The following is a 17,003-nucleotide window of genomic DNA, read 5'->3' as shown; positions in this document are numbered from 1 at the left end:
GGCCATCTCTAGACCACTTGGGTGGCCAGGCCTTGCCCTAGGAAAGAAATTAATTGTAAGCTAATTGGCAGTTTCCTTTGTATAGAAGCCGGAAGAAACTGCCAGCAAGACCCACGATTAAGTCAGTAGCAGCTGGGAAATCACATTTGGGTGGGAGCATCCTTCATCTCAGTGAGGCCACTGCAGCTGGTCTGGGTGGGTATGGAAATGCAGGTGGTAGCCGCAGTGCCTACTGGATAAAGCCTGGTGCTCACGTTCCTTGAAGAAGAAGGCTGGGTCTGTGTATAGAGGACAGCTCTGGGGTCTGGCTATCCCAGTAACCAATTAATCCCTAACCTCAGCGGTATAGTAGACCCCTGCCCCACCTGCAGCAGGGAACACTGACAATGTGAAGCTTCGGAGGACTGAGCCCTGGGGGAGCAGTACCAACATGACTGGGAGAGATGATATCCTACAGCACCAGCTCAGGGGATGGGACATATGAGGACCATACCTGGGTATGCAGGGAGAGCAGGGACTCCCAAGCCAGGACAGCCCCACCCCCATACCAGGTATCTTCTGTCCAGCTGCTACCAGCCACCCTCCTCTGGAAGCCTAGTAAGACAAGTGTTGACAGGGATGCTGCACACTGAGGCCCCCCTGCTCTGTACTGGTGGGGGTTGCAGATTTAAAGGGATGATGTGGGGGGAGCTTTGGGAGCTGTACTGGGTGTGGACTCTGCAGACAGGTCTGGAAGAGATGCTGGTAGTTGTAGAGAAGATGGGAATGATGGTTATGATCGTGCAGGTGTTTATGGTGCTGATGGTGGGTAATGGAGGTAGAGGTGTGGGGATGGAGTGGGGATGATTGGAATGGCAGCAGGCAGCAGCCCCTGTTCTTAGAACTTCACGTCCATCAACTCAGTTTTGCTCCCAACAACCCAGTGAAGAGGAAGGGCTTAATCTCCTGGAGAGCAGGGAGGAAACTAATAAGACACAGAACGTATAGCCCTTGCCCAAGACAGTGCCCCACCTCTACCAGACATGGTGCACTTTGTCACCCCAGATTTAGTCCACAGTCTTGCCTGGAATCCACAAGCTGATTCAGCCTGTCACTTCTGACAGGGCTCCTGAGGTCATGATCTCTTAGCCCTGAGAAGCTAGACTTCCTGTTAGTACTTGCCACTTGGAGCTCTCTCTTTCCTGAACTTACATCTTCTCTAGTCCTCTCCCCCCTCCAGGCCAGGCCACCACTGTCCTGGCTGATACTGTCTCCTGTCCCATGCTTCCTAGCAGAGTCCCACCTCCCTGGCCTCTATCTGTGACTCCAGCCAAGCGATTCAGAAGCAGCAGCTTAGGTCTGGATAGTTATTTTCTTGTTGCTCTAAGTGCCTGACAAGAAACAACTCTTTAACTCCTGCGCCGTGTCTCCAACCCCTCCCCTTGGTTGGATTTTGCAAATGGCATTTGTCCTAGTTAGGGTTACCACTGCTGAGATGAAACACTGCTCAAAAACAAGTTGGGGAGGAAGGTTTATTTGGCTGACCCTTCCACATCCTAGTCCGTCATCGAAGGAACTCAAACAGGACAGGAACCTGGTGAAGGCGGGTTATGATGCAGAGGCCATAGAGGGGTGCTGCTTACTGGCTTGCTCCCCATGACTTGCTTTAGCCTGCTTTCTTACAGAACCCAGGACCACCAGCCCAGGGGTGGCACCATGCACAGTGGGCTTTGCCCTCCTCCATCAGTCACTAATTAAGAAAATGCTCTATAGGCTTGCCCTACAGCTGGATCTTTCAGAGGCATTTTCTCAATTGAGATTTCCTCCTCACAGATGACTCTAGCTTGTTCCAATTGACATAAAATAGCCAGCACAGTATCAGAATACCTTTCATTTAAAATTAAGGCTGAATGATGTGTGTGCTGTACATTGCACATTCTCTGTACCCATCCATAGGTGCATCCACCTTTGGCAGTTGTGATTAATGCTGCCATGAGATGGATGTGTAACTCTCTGGGATTTAAGTTCTTTGGAATGATACTCAGATGGAATTGCTGGATCCTATGGGGAGTCTATGTTAAGTAGTTTGGGGGACCCTCCTGTGTTTTCTATAGCACCCACGCCATTTCGAATTCTGACCATCAGCGTGCACAAGGCTTCTAAGGAGCTCTTGCTATTTGAAAACACTATCCTGAAAGTTACTGGACGTAAACAAAATCGGCAGAACAGCCCGAGCTGTAGCCAAGGCCAACATCCACAGCCCTCTCTGATTAGTACTTCAGTGAATCTTACTTCGCCTTGTAAGTTTCCATAGCTGTGACCAAAACAGTACACAGAAACAACTTAGGAGATAAACATGTTTGGGCCCAGGTTTTGTAAAACCAAAACAGGAGCTAGGTTGTTAGGGAGCTACGTTGTTACACATTGTTACTAAGTCCCTGTAATTTACTAGAGTGTTTGTTTTCCTAAGCCTGATGTATCCTGCAAACTTATCTTTTTAAACTCAACACGGAACTTGTAGACCCTTGTAGCCCCTGATGTGTGCCCACCCCGTTGCCTTGCTAAACTCCTAAACCTGTGCTAGACGATTGCCCTTTTGCCTTACAAAAAAAAAAAATGTATCTTCCAAAATCCCTTGATGATTCCCCTCCTGTGTGATGTATTCTTGCCCTTACCTACCCCACAGGCAACCTTGAGCCCCGAGTCCCTCACTCTTCTGTCCAGGTGCTAAGAGCTAATTACCTCGACAGGTGTTTTCTATCAACCCTAACCAGTCCCCATAAAAGGGACCTCAAAAGCTAGTGAGGGGCTGCTCTCTGAAATCCCGACTTTGGGAGAGGCCGCCAGCTGGTGAGTTCTAAATACAGTTTGCTTTAGTCAGACAGTCATGGCATCGGTCCCCCCACCCTTCAGGTCTAACAGTTTAAGTCCATCTTGGCTGGAAGGGCATGATGGAGCAGAGCAGTTCACATCCTGGTGAGCAGGAAGCAGAAACAGATTCCTGGCTCTTTCTCTCCTGTTAGGCCATCCAGGCCCTCAGCCATTGGAACAGTGCAGCCCACTTTCAGGGCCGATCCCCTCCTTAGTTGATCCTTTCTGGAGATGCCCCCCACAGACACACCCAGAGTGTATGTGTGCTTCACTAAGCTCTGAGGTGCTGGTTAATCCAATCAAGTGGTCAAGAGTAGCCATCACAGATTGAAAGGCATGCATCTTAACTGTGCAGGGTTAGGAACTAGATTATGCCCACATGACCTGTCTCCTCATCAGGACATAAGATATTTTACATTCCCCCCAAATTCCCCATCTGCCACTTCCAGGCTGTCAACCCTATACCCACCTAATGGCCCTAATAATCATGTGAAACCTGTTGAGATCACAGCCATGTGTGTTCATTCTGCCTGGCTGCCTCAGCCAGACAGGATTAACAAGGTCCATCCCTTTTCATTACTGCCCTAGGATTCTATGGCATGGATGTACCAGTTTGCCTTTCTGAATACCCACTGAAGGGCATCTGTGTTTCCAGCTCTTGGTTGCCTTAAGTCATTTTGCTGTGTAGTATTAGGGTGCTTGATGGATGGGTTTAAGTTCTGCTGGATAAATGGAGTGGACTTGCTGGGTCATATTTAAGAGCATATTTCAATAAAGATCAATCGCTTTCCTATACAGTGCCCTCTTTGTTTCTGGTGACTGATGCCTGCCCTGCTTGTCTGGCAGTGCCTCATATCATTGAAATGTCCTCTGGCTCCAGATGGCTTGTTGAGAAGCTTATTGAACTTCTGGATCATGTGTGATCTGGGGCTCATCACACTGGGGTAGCAGAGGACTATTTTGCAACTGGTTTGTACTTTCTCCCTGCTTTTCCTTTTTCTTTCTTTGCTTTAATGTGGTGTAATTTTCAGTCATGTTTGCCTGTGTTCGTGTTCTTTGGACTAGAGGTGAGAAATTCTTGGTAAGGTTCGAATTTAAAATTAATCTTTGGGGGGGCATGAAGAAGCTGTTTCTCCCCCCCCCCCCCCCCCCGCCATTCACACTCTGGTGTCTCCTGCAGCCCCACTAGGCCTCTACTTCTCAAAGGATACTTACTGGGAGAGGCTGTATGTGGACCAGCCACCTGGCACACCCCTGCTCTATGTCCATGCCCTACGGGATGCCCCTGAAGAAGTCCCCAGCTTCCGCCTGGGCCAGCATCTCTCTAGCGCCTTCCGCACACGGCTGCATGAGAATGATTGGATCCGCATCCATGAGGACACAGGCCTTCTCTACCTCAACCAGAGCCTGGACCACAGTTCCTGGGAACAGCTCAGCATTCGCAGTAAGGGAATGGCCTGGCACCCCATCCCCACTCCACCTTGGCCTAGCCCTCAAGCGACCCTCATCTCAGCTGCCAGTCTGTGGCTAGGGATGGCTCCCCCTAAGGCTGCTGTGGGCAAGGGTGTAAGGTGTGGGGTGAAGGCAGCTGCTTTGTGTCCAGTCTAATGAGGGACCCACATGACTTTGGCAGCACTAATTGCTCCTGGGCCTCCTGAGGCTATTGGGAGTTGGGAGAACCATTCAAACGACTTGGCATTCTCTCCTTGTGGAGCAGAAGCTGTTTGCAGTGGGGCGCTAAGGGTGTTCAGGTTGTGAGAGAGATTCTAAGGAGTTGGAAAACCCCCAGGGGTTTAATTTAGTGGGTGACCTGGAACTTGCTAAAGAATACCAGGTCCCAGGAAACATGCCTCCCCATCTGCGACAGGCTGGCAGAGGTGTCCAGGACGGAAGCAGAGCAGATGGAAGCCCAGACAGAACAAAAAACTGAGGCTGGAGCTGCAGTCAGGGCTGCATAGGATGCTAGCCCTGGAGGGGAGAGTGGGGGACCTGAGTGGCTTGTGTGGCATGAGGTGGTGATAGTATGAACTGGGTAGCTCACACCTCCCAGCGCTTTCTCTGAGGCATGGCCTCCCTCATCTTTAAGCTCCAGTCCACAAATAAGAGGCAGGGTAGAATACTATGAATACAGAGTGAGCTACGTCACCCAGGGTGTGTAGAATAACTGACCTATTTGACAAGCACAGCCAGTATTGTAAGATGGGAGGGCACCCGGGATGGGCAGTTCCCTGCCAGCACAATCTGTACAGCTGCGTCTCAACCTGTAGGTCGCAACCAGGATTGCGTAGAGATATTTACATTACGATTCATAACAGTAGCAACACTGCATTAAGTAGCAACGAAACAGTTTTACGGCTGGGGGTCGCTGCAACATGAGGAACTGTATTAAAGGGTCGCAGCATTGGGAAGGTTGAGAACCACTGGTTTAGGGACAGTTCCTGAAGGAAGTGCTCTGAGGTCTGCCTTGGTTTTCATATACCCTAGTTTCCTCTGTCCTCCTCCTGAGCCATAGTGATAAACTGGAGAATGAGAGCCTCTTGGTGGAGGCCAGGGTAGAATGTGCTGTGAGCCTGCAGTTCCCTGAGGACCTACACCCATCATCCTTCACAACTACCTTGTCTAGTCAGGAATGAAGCACTCAGCAATCTGGACAGTTTGTGGGTCATAATAATGCAATATAGGCTAAGAGCAAGCGAAGAGAACCCTGGAGCCACTAAGCCAGGTGGAAGGTCGAGATACCGGGAAATGCGTGCCTCAGCCAAGGCCTAGACTTCACTAAACTGGGATGTGGTGCCTCAGAGGTAGAGCTTAACTGGAAATTCTTCCTCTAGGTGTTAATGAAGTATGTCCATGGGATGCATCTGTGGAAAAAAGTACTCGATGTTAGTGGCCAGGTAGTGCAGCTGGCCAATACATACTACAGAAGCCTACGCTGTGAGGTCACTCACCTGAAGGAACCAGGAAACATTAGCCCCAGGGCTTGAGCGCATATCTCAGGAGGTGCCATTTGAACAGAAACCTGAATGACAAGAGAGGCAGATAAGAGGGCTAGTGATGCTTCAGGCCTCAGCACCCTGCAGCAGAGGCAGGGAGGTAGCAGCTGAGGCTTGTGGACCACATTGAACCCCAGCATCCCTGCCCCCCTACCCTCCATCCCTCACCTGACAAGGGGCTGTCTTCTTTTCTCCCTGCAGATGGTGGCTTCCCCTTGCTCACCATCTTCCTCCAGGTCTTCCTGGGGTCCTCAACCCAACGGGAGGGCGAATGTCATTGGCCAGGCTGTGCCCGGGTGTACTTCTCCTTCATCAATGACTCCTTCCCAGCGTGTAGCTCCCTCAAACCTCAGGACCTCTGCGTCCGGGAGACGGGCCTGTCCTTCCGCATCAGGGAGAACAGGCCCCCTGGCACCTTCTACCAGTTACACCTGTTGCCTGTGCAGTTCCTGTGCCCCAACATCAATGTGACCTACAGGCTCCTGGAAGGTGAGTGCCAGCCTTGGGGCTGTTCCTTGGTCCTGCTGCACAGCAGGCATGGTGCTGTACACCCTTAGGGTGAGCCACCTGTCACTTTTGCCAGTGCCGAATGCTCCAGCAATATCTCACAAGTGTCTGTCATGAGCCAAATACTGTTGAAGGAGGCTAGGCTACACCCAGAAACAGACAGGCTGGCATCTTGCCTGCCTGCAGGCTCGAACCCTCTAGAGGCTAGAGCCCATGCTGTGCCCAGGAGATTGGATGGTTTCTGGAAGGAGTGAGGAGGAAAGAAAAGCAGAGAGGACCGGGAGTGATGAAGACTACTCTTTTTTTTGGTTTTTCAAGACAGGGTTTCTCTGTGTAGCTTTGTGCCTTTCCTGGAACTCGCTTTGGAGACCAGGCTGGCCTCGAATTCACAGAGATCCTCCTGGCTCTGCCTCCCGAGTGCTGGGATTAAAGGCGTGCGCCACAACCGCCTGGCAAAGACTACTCTTAATTGTGTGATCAGGACAGGGGCCACTAAACAAGGTGGGTTGGTGCTGGATAGACAACTCGGGCACCAGAGGGTTCTAAAGTGGGATCTTCTGTGGCTGGAGTTCAGTTAGCCACGAGAGGAGCAGAGGCCAACAGGGACAGGTTAGTTCTATCAGGGAACATTTCAGGGTTTGTTTCCCTGGAGCATGGGGAGCTATGAAGTTGGGGGGGGCGGGGGGGGGGATGAGAAGTCTCCACTTATATTTGAAAGGTTTAGTCTTGACTCCTTCATTGGGTATGGGTCAGGGTCAGGGTGGTGTATGGTGGAATATGGAGAGAAGAGGTACCAGGACAGACCCCTGAGTTGGAAGGATGGGGGCTGGCATGAGGCTGGAATTAGCATGATAATTGGGGAGCTTCCTGGCACGCTCTTACAGAGACCCAGGTGGGTTCTTCCCGACCTAGATATGGGGTGTTGAGCCCAGTTCCAAGGATGCTGCTGGTGTCAGCAAGCACAGTAGATGTTGCTGGAGAGCTGACCCTTTGGCCAAAGTGGACTTGCACCCTTCGGCATCCTGTCCGCTGTAGAAGAAATGAAGGCCCCGAGAGACCAATCTCAGGTCACACACCCAGGAGATACACAGCAGGAATGCAAACCTCACATCCAAAAATATCTGTTTTAATGTCCATCACGCCCCAGCTGCCCACTATTTGTTTTCCAGTCATGGAACTGTGATGTTGTCTCACATTGTCTAAAATGAGCAAATACCACATCTGTGATTTTAAAAATGGCTGACGTTATTCTTATATAACCAGCTAGTACCCGGAGCTGGCTCTCTGTCTATCCTCTGCCCTCCTGGACCCCGCCCCCAAGCCCACCATAGAGGTGGGGGGCCCTCCCCAGTCATCAGAAGACATCTGACCCTGTGTCAACACTTGTTTGCCCGTCTGCATGAGTGAGGGCCCCAGCCACAAAAAAAGGTAGTGAACACACATCTCAAGCAGCCTTACATTCAGAGTAATGAGTGCCATCCCCACGGAGCTAGAGAGGGACAGGCGGCCACTAGGGTGCCAGAGTTCTCGCTGCCGAGTCCTTCTCCGTTGTCATCTACTCTGGGTAGAACCATAAGGCAGTTCACACCCCATCCCAGTTCACACCCCATCGCAGTTCACACCCCATCCCCCGTGGTCATGCGGGATTCCCTTCTGCTTGGTGACAGAGGAGAGTCTGCCCTTCCGTTGCAACCCAGACACCTTGGAGGTGAGCACCCGCTGGGCCCTGGACCGGGAGCTTCAGGAGAAGTATGTGCTGGAGGCCGAGTGCAGAGTGGGCACTGGTGCCAACGAAGAGAAGGTGACTGTGTCCCTCCCGGTCACCGTGTATGATGAGGACGACTCGGCACCCACCTTCTCTGGAGGTGTGGACACTGCCAGTGCTGTGGTGGAGTTTAAGCGGAAGGAGGTTTGTCCACAGTTGCATTTGCTTGTCGGTCTGTCCTACGCCTCCGTTGGCAGTTTGAACCTTAATCTGTGTAGCTGTTCCCATCAGCCATCCAGCCCTGTGGCTCTCTACTTGTTCCCTTTGTCTTGTCTGTTTGGCTGACTGTCAGCCAAATAACCAGCAGTGAACTGGACTCTTAACTGTGAAGGCCCCAGGGAGAGAGCATCAGAGAGAACATTCTGGCTTGTCCGACCTGGCAGGAAGGGGAGGCTGCTCCCTTCTAGCAGCTGGGCAACCTCTCACAAGAGCACCTCGGAGGCAGGCAGGAGCCAAGGGGTGATTCTGAGACAGTGTCCTTGCGCATGCTGCCCTGACCAGCCTAGGTGGTGTCCTAGTGCCACCTGCTGGGCGCCATGCCACTCTGCAGCTGCTCCTGGGCTCAGTAGCAAGGGGGAAAGCATGCCACTCTGCAGCTGCTCCTGGGCTCAGTAGCAAGGGGGAAAGTTGCTTCTCTGGGAACCAGATGCAAGTTTCCTAGGGAGTGAGAGCAGGTTTGGGGATGGGAGAGAATGTCTGTTGGACAACCTTAGGGTAACTCCAGTGGTCCTGTGGCTTTGCTCACAACTCTTACTGAGGCCCTGGGGACAGATTCAGTTCTGACCATCTGCCCCTGGGACTAGTTCTGCTAAACATACTTAGTAAATTCTGGGCTGTGCTAGGTTATGTGGTCTTCTGGCTATACTTGCTCTGACTGGCACTCTCTGCTCCTTCAGGGCACTGTGGTGGCCACTCTGCATGTGTTTGATGCAGATGTGGTACCAGCATCTGGGGAGCTGGTGAGACGGTACACAAGCACACTACTCTCAGGGGACTCCTGGGCCCAGCAGAACTTCCGGGTGGAGCACTCACCCAACGAGACCTTGGCCCAGGCCAACAACAACTCCGTGCGGGCAACCATGCATGATTACAGTAAGGAGCCAATGGTGTGATGTCTTTCCGGAACTTCAGAACACTCCATACACATCCCATGAAAACCGCATACACTGTCCACGCATACCATACATACCAAAACAACAGAGCACACACCTCCAAAGCCACACACAGTCTGTATGTAAACACAGCACATGTTCTGTGTACACAAACACTACACTACACAAATACCCTATACACAAACCCATTTATACATGCTACTTCTGCACACACCCACCGTTAAATAAACATGTCACTCACACATTCCATATCCACATAACACACTACACCCACAAAAATATACACTTACTCTATATACATATCAGAACACAGGACATAATATACCATATATATAAACACACACCACACACATACTATGTGTACTTTCTATCTCTGAAACACACGCACACATGCACATGGTATGTGTGTACACACACACACCAGAGATCTAGCTCAGTAGAATGTTGTCCAGCTTATAAATGCAAGGCTGCCCACCAGGCCTATTACCTGGGCACATAAGTGAAAGTAGCATGTGTGTGCAGGGTTGTATGTAGACGTGGGAGTGTAGTGTGTGATACAGGGCGTGATCTTTGAAGCATAGTAACTGGGTTTGTCTCATTGTGTCCTCCCCTACAGAGCTCGTTCTCAACCGGAGCCTCCCCATCTCAGAGAGCCGAGTCCTACAGCTGGTGGTCCTGGTCAATGACTCAGACTTCCAGGGGCCTGAGACAGGTGTCCTCTTCCTCCATTTCAACGTGTCTGTGCTGCCTGTCACCCTGAACCTACCCAGTGCCTACTCGTTCCCAGTGAATAGAGGAGCTCACCTTTATGCCCAGGTGAGCCCATGGCCCACCATGTGACCTGAGATTAGGGGGTCCTAAGACTGCAGGCAGGACTGTGGGTGGATGGCACCTCTTCCCTAGCCCGCCAATGCAGAGTTAGCATAAGTGGAGCCATGGAAGGCTCCAAGGTAGATCCTTGAGCCTGTTTGTACCTTTTCACCGGAGAGGGCTCCTAGCTCCATCTTGGCTCCTGGAGCGAGCCCCTCCATTTTTACCATCTCACTTCTTGGTGTCTTTAAAACATATTTTCACTAATACAAAAGCATAACCCTACATAAGCCTACTTGGAAAGATGTTTCTGGTGTACTGACCAGTGGGAAAAGTGGTTTGAGGAACCACTGGCCTCTGGTAACACCATCAATGCAAAAGCAAATTTTTATTGGGGAGAATTGGAGCGTGCAGCAGGGTAGTAGTGCCCTGTGGAGAGAAGGCAGAGGTCACGTCTGCTTTTGTAAGTTTATGTGCTAGAGCAACTACAATGAGATGTTTGTATTTGTCTTTGGAAAATTAATAATTGACATGGGAAAGTAAAAGACCAGGGCTGCCATTCAGTGGTATAGAGCTTTCCTAGCACATACAAGGTTCTATCTTGAGCACCCCTAAAATAAACAAAAACTAAAAGAGTGGAAAATAAGCCATGAATTTTTTTTTTTTTTTTTTTTTTGGTTTTTTGAGACAGGGTTTCTCTGTGTAGCTTTGCGCCTTTCCTGGATCTCGCGCTGTAGACCAGGCTGGCCTCGAACTCACAGAGATCCGCGTGCCTCTGCCTCCCGAGTGCTGGGATTAAAGGCGTGCGCCACCACCGCCCGGCCATGAATGTTTTTTAAGGAAGATGGGGAAGGAGGTGGGCTTGTCCCTCTCTGCCCATAGCTGCCAGTGACAAGCATTTATGTCCTGGCTTGGTTTTTCTCAAGCACACTCTGGGTTTCTTTACAGTTTGGGTGTATATGGCTTAACCAGCTGCAGCAGGTTGATTTGTCTTCAGAGTGTGCTTAGGACCACCTCCAGTTGTCCCCCAGTCTTCCCAATTCCTACAGTCAGCTTCAGACTTGCTCCTGTCACCAGCACACAAGGGACTCACCTGTAGATGCAGCCCTTGGCCCGTTCTTCAGGGTGTTAACATCAGGTCAGGGGTGGGGATGACAAATCTTGGGGCCTGAGGAGGAGTTAGAGGCATCAGTTGGAGGGAGATGCACCTACGTTTAACAGACTCCGAAGCCCTAGGCATTGTCCTTGTGACTTCCTGTCCCCATCGTTTTTAAAACCCCACTGAGCCCAGGGACCTTGGATGGTTTTAAGGACCATCTGAGAAGATGGAAGTGAACATTCTTCATAGGGGAAACTGAATCGACCAGGAGGCTGATTTGTTACGGTGTAAGTGTGGCTTAGAGGGCACCTGCCCCTGCTCCTGGCCTTACGACGCTGGCCTGTTGTAGGCCTGTTCTGCACCTGTAGATAGGGCCTCACATCCAGAACCAGTGCTGCAGCTCTTAGCAACCATGGCTCACTGGATGGCTAAGAGGTAAGGGCTCAGTGGCTGGCTCCAGAGCCAGGCATCCTCAGAAAGGGCTCTCTTTCCAGAATCCCTAAAGAGGCCTCTTGACCTCAAGTGGGACAGGTGACAACATTACAGTCACGTGACTAGGGAGCAGTGCCCTACCAGTTAGGAGAACTAGACAAGGATCGTGACCCTCTCATCTGATTCCCAGTGGTGTGGGTGTCTGGTGAGTCGGTGTCCATAAGCAGAAAGTTGGCCAGGTAGGTGGACCTGTAGCTTTCTGAGGATGTAGAATACTGCACATTGAAGAAGGTTGCCATCCCGGCTAAGTTGGGGACCATCCTGGGACTCGGTCTACCCAAGAACTTCTCCAGCTACTAGCTAAGGGGTACTGGTGCCACCCCCCTTCTCTCCCCCAGATTGGGAAAGTCTGTGTGGAAAACTGCCAGGAGTTCAGCGGCATCTCCGTCCAGTACAAGCTACAGCCCTCCAGCACCAACTGCAGCGTTCTAGGCGTGGTCACCTCAGCTGAGGACACCTCGGGGACCCTCTTTGTAAATGACACAGAGGCCCTGCAGCGACCTGAATGTGCCGAGCATCAGTACACGGTGGTAGCCACTGACAAGCAGACCCGCCAGCAGGCCCAGGCTTCACTGCTCATCACAGTGGAGGGGACATGTGAGTGCTCCATGGAGGGTGGGGCATTGGGGACGATCACAGAGAGCCGGTGTTTGTAGTTTCTCTGAAACTCTGGTGTAACCAGTCATCCTGTGTGTCCTCTGCTGAGCCTGGTCACCCTCACATCCTTCCTGCCCTTATCTACTCCCCGGACCGGAGGATAACAAGTACCTGCCTCTGGCTCTGCCTCTGGCGCCCCAGCCCTGTTCATCTGACACGCTCTTTACCCCTGAACCCATGGAGCCTCACTCCAGAGGCAGGGTGGAACTGCTGCACTCTGTCCGTCGGTGAGGTCTAGAGACTGGGCCCACGTCAGCCCCTGTGACCTTGGCTTGTCTGCCACTCCCAGACGTTGCTGAAGAAGAGGACTGCCCCAAATCCTGTGCAGGCAACAAGAGACGGCCTGACTGTGAGGAGTGTGGTGGCCTGGGCTCTCCCACAGGCAGATGTGTGTGGCGTCAGGGAGACGGCAAAGGTAGGCCTGAGAGCTGGGGGAGGGCGGGAGGGTCTGGACTGGCTGTCACCAGGAGTGAGGACAGCCGCTTGATAAGGGTTCCTCCAGGGTCGGCCAGTCCCTGCAATGAACTTCCCCAACCCTTGTCTTCTGAGCCTTGTCCCTCATATGGAACCAGTGCCAACAGAGAAGGCCGGGTATGGGGTCACGAGGGCTTTGCCACCTTGAAACCAGAAGTTCCTCAGTTGGATTCACTCTGGGATTAGAAGGGTCTATCTAGATCAAAGCTGGGATATACAGGGGACAGAGTGGTTCTTCTAGAAGGTCCCAGCCAGGCGGTGTTACCTGCCTCCTGTGAGTGTGCCTAGCACTAAAAGGCTCCCACTGGCAGTATAGCTTTGACAGGTCTTTGCCTTTAAGTGGCCTCCTTAAAAGAAGGTGTCTGCAGTCCTGGAACTCCCCAGTATTTCAGTCCTTGGGAGACCCCTCTGTCCCATCATTCCTCAGCTGATACCTGACGTGTATGTAGTTCTCACTCTGGGGGTTCCTCTGTCCCCCTAGAGAGGGGCAGGGTTAGTCGGGGGACTATGACAGAGTTAGACCATGATAGGATATGGCCATGTGAGGTGACAGCCTGCTCTGTGTTCCATCACAGGAATCACCAGGAACTTCTCTACCTGCTCCCCCAGCATCAGGACCTGCCCCGATGGCCACTGTGATGCTGTGGAGAGCCGGGATATCGACAACATTTGCCCCCAGGACTGTCTCCGTAAGCCTACGCTAGGCCCATGGTGATGCATTTCATCAGTGTACAGGGAAGGACAGAGGCAAGAGAGCCAGCAGCGGAGAGCTTGGAAACTCCAGCCCCCACCCGCACACAGTCTGAAGCCACGTTTATCTGTTTGATGCGTCAAGCTAGACTGGGGTATAGCACCATGGCTGTGTACCAGCTTAGCTTATGTAAGGCCCTGGGCTCATCTTCAGCACCAAAGAACAGAAGTGTGTAATAGTAGGTTCACTGGGCGGCAGTGGCGCACACCTTTGATCCCAGCACTGGGGAGGCAGAGCCAGGAGGATCTCTGTGAGTTCGAGGCCAGCCTGGTCTACAGAGCGAGATCCAGGACAGGCACCAAAGCTACGCAGAGAAACCTTGTCTCGAAAAATACTCCCCCCCACCTCCAAAAAAATAGTAGGTTCAACCAGGCAGAATGTGTCAAGCCAGTCCTCCTACCATCTCATTTGAATGATTGCTGCTGTGTTCCCCAAGACTGGGCCTCTGTACCCTGACCTGTCTCTCCTTGGCTGACTCATGAGCTGTGATCCACATTCTGCTAGCTCAGGGCCCACCTTCCCTTTGGTCTCTTTCCTACGTCTTTACCATTACTGGATGATAGCCATGGATGATGCCTTCTGGGACCTCAACAATGACCTCTAAACAGTCTTGGTTCCCCTACTTCCATAGCCAATGTAGGGGGACACTGTGTTGAACCCCCTGCCCAGGTGAAGGAGTTTCTGAGCTTTCGCTGGGCCTGAGCTGCTGACCCCAAGTTGAGAAAGCTATCACAACCTGGGGACCGTGAAGTGTCAGGCCACACCAGGAGACTGAATAGGCTGCGTATGTCCTCAGGTGGCAGCATTGTTGGAGGACATGAGCCAGGGGAGCGCCGGGGGATTAAAGCTGGCTACGGTACCTGCTACTGCTTACCTGACGAGAAGAAGTGCTTCTGCGAGCCAGAGGACAGCCAGGGTAAGGAATGCCCCACACAGGACTCCCTGGACCTCTCCAAACCCCAAAGAGAGTTTTGAGCAAACATTTGTGAGGTCCACCAAGGGAAGAGACTGGGGGGAGGCCCTTAGACCCCAGGAGGCTCCCTCCTCCCTTCTGGGCCTCAGTTACCCTTTGGTGCAGCTATGAATAGAGCCCCTATAAACATAGCTTCTTCTAGCCACAAGTTCTCAATGAAGGATGACCAGAAAAGCAGTTCTTCACAGTGACTTGGTCAGCGTCCTGTACAGGGTCTTGCTTGGCTTCTGGCACTGTGACACTCTGCTGGTATTAGAGTCACTCTCAGACTCTCTGTCCAGAGCCTTTGATGTTTGCTCCTCTCTTCCTACCATCTTGCAATGACCATCCAGATATTCGTGACAGGAAGACGGTACAGCTGGTGTGGCTGGCACACTGCCTCTGCTGTCTGACCCGGACAGTGCGCTCTGGCCCCGTGCTTGCCATGAGAGGGTGAACAGTGGTCTGGGATAGCCAGCACGGCTGCACCTCTACCAAAGCTGAAACCCGTCGCTGTGCCCTGCCACAGGTCCGCTGTGTGACGAGCTGTGCCGCACAGTGATCACAGCTGCTGTCCTCTTCTCCTTCATCATCTCGGTCCTGCTGTCCACATTCTGCATCCACCGCTACCACAAGCATGCGCACAAGCCGCCCATTGCTTCCGCGGAAATGACCTTCTGCCGGCCAGCCCAGGGCTTCCCAATCAGCTATTCCTCCTCGGGGACCCGCCGGCCCTCACTGGATTCCATGGAGAACCAGGTGTCTGTGGACTCTTTCAAGATCCCGGTAAGGGGCCCCAAGAGGTAGGTGGACAGTGTTGGAGGATACATGGCCACATGAGCTTTCTTTACTGCCTGAGGCACCCACGAATGGTTGATGTGGCATTGCCTGTGTCTCCTGCCACATAGGACTAACAGCAGGGGGATCCCTGCCCTCATATAGTCACCTTCCAGTGGGAAGCTAGGCTGTGAAGGCAGGCTTGTCTAGGAAGGATATGACAGGTACCAATTTAGATGGGCCTGGCTGGGACCTGAGATGTGGGCCGTGAGGTCCCAGGGAGTGTGGGCTTGGTCCTACCTAGCAGGAGAGGTGTGAGCAGAAGCCCCAAGGGATGAGAGCAATGAGTCCTGTGCTCACATAGACAGAGACAAACAGACAGACACACACACACAGTCTGTCAAGTGTTTTATTTCCAAGTAGGAACAGTGGAAGAGGCCATGTTCTGTAGCATTTCAACAAGCCACCCTATTGAGAAGTGGGAGGGGCGAGGCAGAGTGTGGGGATCGTAATGAAGTGCAGGTCCCGAGTTCCAGGGAAGCAGTAGTGTACAGGGTGAATACCCAGACATGGATGGAGGAGGCAGTGAGAACACAGCGAGTGGGACAAAACTTAACTCCCTGGGGCCAGTGACAAAGGGGAAAACGCACGCACGCACACGCACGCACATCTTCAGGGTCTTTCAATCATCTCTCTCCTTTCTTTTCTTACCTCTATCTGGATGTATCCCTTTTATGTATTCTTAATTTTTTTCCCTTACAGCTTATATACCCCAGTAAAATCTTCCAAGCAGTATAAAAATTACAATGTGGTTACATTTTTTTAAGTGAATGATTATAATGAATAAAAGTTAAAAAAAAACGTGTTTCCCATATTCCTTAAATTGTTTTTTTTTACCTCAAAGCCTTTAACAAAAACATCTTAACCTAACCTTAAGTCATTATTTGCCCTAACCTGAAGTCATAGCTAAAAGTTTGTTTTAGCTATGATGCACACCAAAACCTATGAAGACATCTCCCAACATTAAGATGAAAAGAATTTGAGCTATCCTAGCTTCTGGGACTCAGTTGTTTTTCTTAATCATTAAACCTAAGCCACATCTATATGGCTCCTCAAGAGAAACTCCTTAGTCTCAGCTGCATGACACTTCTGTGTTCTTATTTTCTATCCTCTTCAGCGCCTGCTTTATCAGGGGTGGGGGCAACGCTGTATCCTACCTTTACCTATATTTTCCACTAAAATAATCTCTATCATAATCCCTTACTATATTTATTAGGAACCCTTAATAATCAAAGTTCTGTTTAAACTAACACTATTATTGTATAAAATCATTGCTTCAGTTAAGCAATACAGCTTAAGAGGAAATCGTCTTCATAATAATCCACAGGTTAAAATGCCCAGTAGAACAGGATATTTCCATGAGATAATCACATTACATTAAAGACAGTGGGGCTTCACACACACACACACACACACACACACACACACACACACACACACACACCCATTCACACCATGCCAGATAACCAGAGAAAAATGGCAGCAGCAAACACGTAAAGGCACAGCAGCAGGAAGAGACATTCAGGAGCCCAAGCCCTCAGGGGCTTGCCTATACCTGAAGCGGGGATATAGCAAAGTGGAGTGCATGGGACAGGCCATGGGAGGAGCAGCTGCCTCACATTTCAGGTGGGAGTTTCCCCAGGGGCTCAGTGGTGCCTTTCTTTGTCAGGCAGCCACACAAGGAGGTTGCTCTGAATATTTCCA

At 51.4% G+C, this 17,003-nt stretch overlaps 1 protein-coding gene across 2 annotated transcripts in view; it reads left to right on the top strand.

The window, feature by feature from the left end:
* The window catches only part of Ret (ret proto-oncogene), a 43,839-nt gene that overhangs the window by 9,861 nt on the left and 16,975 nt on the right, over positions 1-17,003 (top strand). For both annotated transcript variants that reach the window (XM_052720621.1, XM_052720622.1), the window contains exons 2-11: positions 4,031-4,294; positions 6,045-6,332; positions 8,018-8,259; positions 9,012-9,207; positions 9,844-10,043; positions 11,967-12,225; positions 12,575-12,700; positions 13,335-13,448; positions 14,307-14,426; positions 14,992-15,248. In XM_052720621.1, the coding sequence (XP_052576581.1) occupies positions 4,031-4,294; positions 6,045-6,332; positions 8,018-8,259; positions 9,012-9,207; positions 9,844-10,043; positions 11,967-12,225; positions 12,575-12,700; positions 13,335-13,448; positions 14,307-14,426; positions 14,992-15,248 (2,066 nt within the window). The remainder of the gene's footprint in view (positions 1-4,030; positions 4,295-6,044; positions 6,333-8,017; positions 8,260-9,011; positions 9,208-9,843; positions 10,044-11,966; positions 12,226-12,574; positions 12,701-13,334; positions 13,449-14,306; positions 14,427-14,991; positions 15,249-17,003) is intronic.

Source organism: Peromyscus californicus, unplaced genomic scaffold, assembly GCF_007827085.1.
Source record: "Peromyscus californicus insignis strain IS unplaced genomic scaffold, ASM782708v3 Scaffold_6__1_contigs__length_162567912, whole genome shotgun sequence".
Lineage (NCBI taxonomy): Eukaryota > Metazoa > Chordata > Mammalia > Rodentia > Cricetidae > Peromyscus > Peromyscus californicus.
The sequence above is the reverse complement of the archived record's forward strand: the minus strand, read 5'-3'. Positions and strand labels throughout refer to the sequence as shown.